Genomic DNA, 8,566 nt, shown 5'->3' with positions numbered 1-8,566 from the left:
GCTGCCCGGGGCACTGCTGCCGGCTTCGACGAGCATACCGTCCCGCACATCAGGCGGGATGGCGCGCTCTTCAAGCTCGCGTTCATGCCCAAGAGACACACGCTGCTTGTGACATGCCAGGCTTCGAGCTTCTTGACCAAGCAGTGGCGCCGGCGCTGGAGAATGTTGTTGGAGAGCTGGTCGCCAGCGGCTACTTGGATAAGCATGGCAAACTGACGGAGAAAGGGAAACATGAAGCTTACGACGAAGACTAGACGTGCCTTCTTTTTGCACGGTTGTACACTTGTACATGTACTGGGCATGACAATTCAGAATCAATGTACAAAATAGCAGACTATAAGATTTAGCGTAGAGCTGTACTTAACCGCTATAGCCTGCTATTTCGTACATTGTTCAGAATGCGAAAGCAACTCAGAACAAAAGAGCCAGCGAGGGATGATGGTTGTCACTTGTCAGTCAGGCCCGCACTTAGGAATGGAACAAGCAATGCAGCACGACAGGAGCCATGGCAGCATAAATAGGCGACCGGAGCAGCTGAAGAAAAAAACTGATGCCTTCAGTACAGTATTCTTACTGTGCGCCAGTACATTATTTCATTTCTTGCATTTTACAAAGTAACATTCATCATCGCACGTTCAATTGTCGTATGAAGCAATGTCTGGCGGAAACTAGCGTAAGATAATGTAGAAACGCTTCTTTTCCTGTATTGAGAACGCATGCAAAGCAACGGTAAGGCACATAGGTAGTGGATGGTTAAGATCAATCTAAGAAGAGATCAAACAGCTGGTGTTTTCTTGACGATGTTACCAGTGAAGAGAGAAATGATGTTTAAAGGGTTCCACTTATATAAGAGATATATTCCCTTCTTCCCAAATTACAATTCATTTTGACTTTTCTACATACATTAATTTTACTATGTCTAGTATCTAGACATAGTATGTATCTAGGTGCATGTCAAAAACTATGTACCTAGAACGAACTGTAATTTGAAATGGTTTGCTGCAAACTGTTACAAGATTTTCAGTCCCAAAAGCTACGAGGTCAGGAGAAACACCGATTGAACTGAATCATAGTTTTGTCAGAATCGTTTCTTTACACTACGGTAATGCTACACACTACAAAATTTCAAAGTGAAAATTACGCATTCTATACATGACAACGTGGAAACTACATCTGAAAATATTGACTGTAGCCTGTACCTAGTAAGTACTGTACTCACTGATTTAGAATTCATTGCTAAGCCCCAGTTCGTCTTCAAGGTCATCTCCCTCTTCAAAGAGCTTGAGGAATCGTGCCTGGTCTCGCTCTCTCTTCTTCTTCTGCCAGTACTTATAGCCCCCAAACAAGGCAATGATGACAAGTACTGAAGCAAGAACACTAACTACAATGATAACTGGAACAGATGCCTTATTAGTTTCCACCTCCGAGCTATGCTCACCGTTTCCATGATCACCTGGCAGGAAAGAAAAATATTGAGGAAAAGCAATGTAGAACATACACACAAGGTCTATTAATTCAACATTAATTTCAACATCAAAGTTGCTGCAGAGGTGTTATCCATGAATTTGAAGTACTCCTAAGTCCTAACCAAATAAATAAAAGCTGCTAAGAATTACCCAGACTATGGAAACCAACTGCAAATCCAGCTCTCATAGAAAATATCTTGACAAACATAAAAGAATGGTATACTTAGATATCAGCGTACCAGCAGAAGCAGTACAGTTTGGGCATAGGAATGTTGCATTGAACTGGTTTTCCTTAAAGCGGGTATATTTTCCATCCTTGAAATCACTAGAACACATCTCCCATTCATCAAATACATCGGCAGGTTTAAATGCGTCCTCTTCATACAGACCACACCGCTTGCATTTCTTTTCTGGAAGCTCTGCTAATGGCTGCCAAAATTGCACAATACTCAATGTGTAATGCGGTGCTAACAACACAATTAGTGAGGAGCTGAGGAACAATCTTAAGAACTACATCAACAGTATGACTAACCTGCCATGATTCTTCACCCTTAAAGGCATAGAGCACGTGTGCCTCCTTGACGTCTGGCAAATTTGTCTTGTTCTCTCCATTGCAACGGAAATACACTGTTGGCTTGCCAAACCATTCATGAGTAGTAAATATCTCAACCGTATTGAGCGTGACATGCCTCAATGAAAAAGCCCCTACACAATTAAGCTCGTCAGTGATGGATAAATATTTAGGGAAGGAAATAAACAAGTATGCCGTGTTTGATCAGGCAAAATTACTGGCATCTAATATGAAACCACATGCTGAACAGTTGCTTGAAAGACAGCCAGATGAGAATCATTTTTATCTTTGCAAAGAAGATGATGATAATCATTTAGCTTAGTCTGATGGCTGGGAGTCACTAAGGTTACCAAAAGTTGTGTTTGCTCAACTGTGAAAATAACATTAGTTGTTTCTGAATGAAGTGATGATGATAGAAAAATAACTGGAATGCACAAACATGGAAGAGATAAATCATTCTCGGCACTTGACACTGCTAAGTGCTAACAATCTGGGGCTCCAAAATTCAAAACAAAACAATCCCCATGAACATTGAAAATGTAAGGAAGGTGATTGCTAGGGTTCACAACGAGTATGAAACTATGAATTATGCACAGAACACAATATATTTCGTAACTTACAGACCCTAAGCAACATATGCCCTTCAAGTTGAAAAAATAAATGCGCCACAAGCCCACAACACTGATCCAACACCAAGAGAATCCCCAAGCTGTTCCTTAAGACGCAAATTCAATGGCCTTTTCCTTTGTCTATACCAACTTTGACTTTGAGACGTTTCGTCATAGCGTACTATTATACCTTCTTCACATTTGAATTCTTCACATGTAAAGCTTGAATTACTACAGAGATTTCTAGAGGCATTTGGCGCACTACATTTTTTTTCAAACCTTCGCTATACTTCCCCTTTGCAGACATGCAACAGAGCATGCGACCATCCTCAGTCTTCACATTGATGACACTATTGCAAACACATCACCCAGGCACCTAGCTGGCCAAAATTTCACTTGTTGCTACATGCAGTTTCCATTCACGAGTTATAAATTATTAAATCTCCTTTCCCTATGAGAATTGCACCCCAGACCTCACCATGCGGCCATTTCTTCCACTGGACACAAATCCATTGGGAAAAAAAGATACAATCTGGAAAGTGATTAGCACTTCACATCTAAGCAACCACTCTATCCAGAAAATAAGGTAAAGTAATTCGGTCAAACCTCCTTCACGATCAGACAATCAAATTAACTTCCTATTCCGAAAACGAAACCCTTATCCTGTTAGATAGGACCCAGATCTCACCAGGAATCGAGTAGAGGGCGACGAGGAGGACGAGGAGGAGGAAGGGGCGGCGGCGATGCGAGATCGGCGGCGGCCACCTCATGCTACGGCCGCGGCGGGCGCAACTGCTTGACGGCGGGATGGGGATCCGGAGCTCAGGAGTCGGGAGCACCTCTCCTGGCGCCGCGTCGCCGCGGGCTGGTCGCCGGTCGGGTGCTCGACTCCTCTTCCTCGTCGACCTCCCAGAACGAAAGAGACGGGACTGGTTCTTCTCTCTTTTCCTTCGTGGGGAAGGCGATGCCCGAATCGCATACTTTGCCGTCGTTCTAGAGCTAGCTACGAAGACGTATTCCTAAATTTCTGTGAACCCTCGTCACTGGCGTACTTTGGGTCCCCGAGCTTCTCAACGATTTTTTTTATTTTTTATTTTAGTATTTTGCGAAAATGTAGGGCTAAAATTTTTTGCAAATCTATACCTATACCACCGTCTGAAATACACACTTAAAAAATCATAACTAATTCATATGAATTCGGATGGAAATAAACTTTATATGAAAATTGTAGATCTCGATGAGATCTACAACTTTATAGTTCAAACTTTTTTATTTAATACCATCTTGGTGCTAAGATAATCGACACAAGTTTGAGATCTAAAATTTTAATTTTAGATCTGAAACTTGTATCGATTATTTGAGTACCAAGATGGTACCAAATAAAAAATAAAAACACTTTGAACTATAAAGATGTAAATCTCATCGAGGACTACATTTTTTATATAAAACTTATCTCTATCCGAGTTCATATGAATTAGTTATGATTTTTCGAATGTGTAATGTTCAATTTCAAATCTAAAATTTGAATATTAGATCTGAAACTTACGTCGATTATTTGAGCATCAAGATGACACCAAACGAAAAAAGTTTGAACTTAGTGTTGCGCAACTTACCGCCAGTTCACCGCCAGTTCAACTGTAGCTTGCTTCCGCACTATATTTTTTGCAAAATACTAAAATAAAAAATATACAAATAAAAAAAATTCCTTCTCAACTCATAAAGCCCAGTAAATCCTGATGATCCAAAAAAGCCCATTTATAACGGCGCAAAAATAGCCCATACGGCTACACGAATCACAAAGGGAACCCATTTACGACCCGTTCGTGCTCCCACGAGTCTGACTCCGCCCGACGCCATTCCTGATTCCTCCCTCTTCCGCCGCCGCGCCGCCGGAGACATGTCGAGGCTCGCGGCCGCCGCCCTCCGCCGCAGCGTCGTCGCATCGAGGGATCCCTTCTCCTCGCTCTTGGCCGCTACCGCGCCGGCGTCCGCTCGGCTCTTCTCCGCGGATGCATCCGGCGAAGTCGCTGCCTCGGCCGCGGACTCGCAGAACGACCCTTTCCTCAAGTCATCCAGCGAAGGTAGCTCGGTCATCCTCGACTCCTCGTGTTTCTGCCTTTTCATTTACCTGTTCATGTTTCAGCTGCAGCATGTCAGTTTGTTTGCTTAGTCGTGGGTTTAGGGTTTAATGCTCTATTCCTGTTTTAGAATATCGAGTAGGAATTAGGGAGATTGAATAGCCGATGATAAATGCAGGGAGGGTAAGGTATCAGTGAATTTGATGAAACCTTGATTTCTAAGGTCATGATATCACACCATGTTTGTTAGTGCGAATCATAGGTTTGGAAGCATGAGATAGAGCTCTGATATTACTGTAGAACACTATGAAGAGACACTGCTACCAGCATCCACTCATTGTTATCGCTGGAAGTTACATCACAAGTAAGCCACAAAAGAAAAGTGGTTCAATTTTGGATTACAATTTTTCATTGTTTGGGATGTGAGTGTAAAGGGACAGGGAAAATGTTCTTAGGTGTTTCTGTTGATTTAATATCTGTTGAGTATTGCCATGCTTAACTTAGAGAAGTATCAACTGGATAGGTCACTGAGCTTGTGACATATGTTGCAACATTCAAAGTGACTCTTGTTTCTCTTGTGCTGTTGTATCTTGATTTTGAGATCAAGAGGATTTTGTTGCGGCCTCTTAGCTTTTTTGTGTTGCTGGTACTCTTAGTTTGTAATAATTTACTTGTTCACCTTACATTTAAATAATACTTTTCTGCTGCAACAGGATTGGCCTATGGAAGGTTCTACAGTAACATTGGCGGGGGAAACCGTATTGAAAAGAACATGTTGAAAACTGACATTCTCCATCACCTCGACAGATGTGGATTGTCATTGGATGATGTGAAGATTGATTACAACAGGGGATTTACTCCTTTGGGCGCGTATGGTTCCTCTTGTGTTTCCAATCTTTTTCCTCAGCATGCTCTGTATATACAACCTTTTTATATACTTTTTTTTACTTGAATTTGGGCCCCTAACCCACTTCATGTTTTCATCCCAATCCCACCCTCTATACAAGTGATACCTTAGCCCGTTAGAACTGTAGATTATAAGTGAACCTTGTTCCTGGTTGATGCATTCTTTTTTCCATATAATGTTCATGAAGCTTTGCCCTTTCTTAGTAGGTTAATTTGTCCCTGACTAGCCTTCACTGATCTGTCTGTACGGTAAAAGTGACGATCTATTTGATTAGGATGACTACCAGTGCAAGATACTTCTCTTTGAGTGCAGGATGAGTTATGTATGAGGGACTATAGTTACATCTTCGTTGGTGCTATTGTTCTGTATAATGCTAAGAAATATTGTACAAACAAACACAAGTACTTGGTTTACCACTATCAAACATTTTGCCTTGATGGTGAACAGATGACATGCCTTCTTTAATCATCTATAGCTGTTGGCATGATATTGATATAGATTTGGAGTTGAATATCTGTATCATTAATTTTCATATTCCCACTTCTGGATGTGATTATCGACCTGAAATTTTTTTGTAATGCTTTGCTCGATTAGTTTATTGAGGTTTCCTTCAAAGGCAGCGTTTACCACAGCAATTAGGCAAACAAGTCAGATTCGTCTGTACAAGATGGACATGGTAAGGCAATACTTGGTTTTTTATCAGTTTTGATTCGTTTGGTCCAGCAAGTGGTAAACAATGATTTGTTTGTCTACTCTAATACAACAGATAAGTCGTGATGTGTGGGATCTCAAACAGTCTTTTGATGGAAAAGCTGTAAGTTCTAGTTTTGCATTAAAGTAAATGTATGTTATCAATTTATGTTTATGCTTGCAATAAGATTTACATAGAGCAAATGTATTCTTATCTCTCCTCTGCTTCGTGCTATTGATTGTGCATATACCAAGAAGTACAATACTCTTGAATCCCCTAGCTCTTGCAAATCATATGCATTTGATATCAAGTGGTTAGTTTGTCTTGAAACATTTCACAATGTTTTACTTGTGTTTTTGCTGTATGGGTCTTCACAGGTACTTTTGCAAGGAGTTCCACGGAATGCCCTGCCAGAGGACATAGAACGCTTTTTGTGTGGCACTAACTTTGAACCTCCGCCATTTGAAAGCTTTCTCAGGTATTGACTTCGAGACGCTCACTCTTGTTTGCCAGTATTCAATTTGTTCAGTTCGTAGTTGTCTGATTCCACATATGACTGCTGCACAGACCTGGTGTCCCAGAGCCCATAAAAATGGTGCTGGTTAAATTCCGTACAAAGACCGATGCGATGAATGCCTTCATTACCAAAAACAAGAGTTTCTGTCTGAACAATCAAGTTAGCATGCGTGTTCTTCAGTAACCAAGTAGCCTTTCAAATCATGTGATATTTGGGTTAACTCTTTCATCGCAACTTTTAGATCCTTTGATATGGGGTCAGTCCACAAACATCGCATTGTGTGGTTCTGTAGCTTCGATTCAACTTGCAAGCCTGCTTTAGGATTATTTCCCCCTTGTTGCGAGGTTTTAATTGTACTGTTTCACATGTTTCATATGTACCCAGGAGACTATTCAGCTATTCCTGATTATTGTAAAATAAATTAACAGCATGCCTCCTAAAGTTAGAATCTACCTTGTTCAATCTCCGCCAGAACGAATAATAGTTTTGAATGTGCGACGTTCCCTTCCCAGCTCGCGACAATAATGCTTTTGGTTATTGAGACCTCCGGATAGAGATAAAGGCATGGCAAAAGGTGCACCAGCTTTTGGTTATTCTATTTAATACTCCATCTATTTGGAATTAAGAGGTGTATTTTCTTTTTGCTATGAATGCTTTGTCCGACAATTCTACTGCCTTTTGAGAATCAATACGTGTACACAATCTATGCGTAAACGTGCAAAGATGTTTACTTGTGCATTGTTTTGAAACACAAGATATTAGGCTTTTATTTCGTACAATTATGTAGTATATATCTTCTATGATGCACATATAAAAAGATCTGTGCTTTTTTTGTTTGTATAGATTCCTAAGTCAATATAATTTGTAGGGACGTTTGGAGAATCTTTTTGAAGTGTGCAGGTCAAAGATTAGGTGCTCAAATGTACTGATAGTTCATGTCCGAAAGGGACACGGATGGCGCTCTCTTTGTTGCAGAAGTCGAAGCCAAATTAGTGATAATCGACGAGGAACATCAAAATTATGTTAATGAAAAAAAAAGTTCTTTGGACTATGTAGATCAAGGCGAGTGAGACAAAGGATGTAACGCTAGCTTCGCTACCAAGCATGCCGTTTTTCCTCTGGTGGTTCCTTGGTCGTTGGTCCCGTCTTCTCCGTCGCTGTCAGGCGAATGGAAAGATGAGCTGTCAGGCGAATGGAAAGATGAGTCATGTCAGTCTAGCACCAAAGTAAAGGATCCAAGATCTTGTTTAGTGCCCAACTTTGAAGATGCAAAATCACTGGTACTGTAGCATACTGTAGCGTTTCATTTGTATGTGTGAATTATTGTCCAAATATTGACTAATTAGGCTCAAAAGATTTGTCTCGCAAAGTACAACAAAACTGTGCAATTAGTTTTGATTTCGTCTACATTTAGTACTCCATGCATGTACCATAAGTTTGATGTGATGGGAAATCTTCTTTTTGCACAGTATCAAAGTTGGGAGTTTGGGGGAAGGCACCAAACGGGTGAAGTAGCGCACCGCACGCGCAGCGGAGAGAACGATGGTCGAGCCCACTCAGCAGGGTAGGTTTTGCGGCCATGGTAAGTTCTGCGGTGCGACCAAGCACATCACCCGTGAGAGTTTGAAATGCGCATTTATTAAAGATTCAATTTCGCTCTCTGGATCGCAGGATTGAAAAACATATGAATAAGAAAAATATATTTTTTGGAACACATTACAGACACAT

General features: G+C 41.0%; 2 protein-coding genes across 2 annotated transcripts; one reads left to right on the top strand and one right to left on the bottom strand.

Annotated features, from left to right (window-relative positions):
- Positions 1-966: 966 nt before the first annotated feature.
- Positions 967-3,618, bottom strand: LOC101782547. The gene is made up of 4 exons (XM_004984731.2): positions 3,334-3,618; positions 1,999-2,171; positions 1,706-1,895; positions 967-1,453 (listed from the first exon to the last, which is right to left on the bottom strand). The coding sequence occupies exons 1-4, from the start codon at positions 3,413-3,415 to the stop codon at positions 1,224-1,226; spliced, it is 675 nt and encodes a 224-aa protein (XP_004984788.1). The 5' UTR covers positions 3,416-3,618; the 3' UTR covers positions 967-1,223.
- Positions 3,619-4,448: 830 nt separating this feature from the next.
- LOC101782959 lies at positions 4,449-7,300 on the top strand. Its single transcript, XM_004984732.3, has 6 exons — positions 4,449-4,726; positions 5,437-5,593; positions 6,225-6,306; positions 6,397-6,444; positions 6,699-6,799; positions 6,889-7,300. Exons 1-6 carry the CDS (start codon positions 4,543-4,545, stop codon positions 7,019-7,021), a joined length of 705 nt encoding a protein of 234 aa, XP_004984789.1. The 5' UTR covers positions 4,449-4,542; the 3' UTR covers positions 7,022-7,300.
- The last annotated feature ends 1,266 nt before the right edge of the window (positions 7,301-8,566 follow it).

This window comes from Setaria italica, chromosome IX, assembly GCF_000263155.2.
Source record: "Setaria italica strain Yugu1 chromosome IX, Setaria_italica_v2.0, whole genome shotgun sequence".
Taxonomy (NCBI): domain Eukaryota; kingdom Viridiplantae; phylum Streptophyta; class Magnoliopsida; order Poales; family Poaceae; genus Setaria; species Setaria italica.
This window is presented reverse-complemented; position numbering and strand designations above follow the sequence as displayed.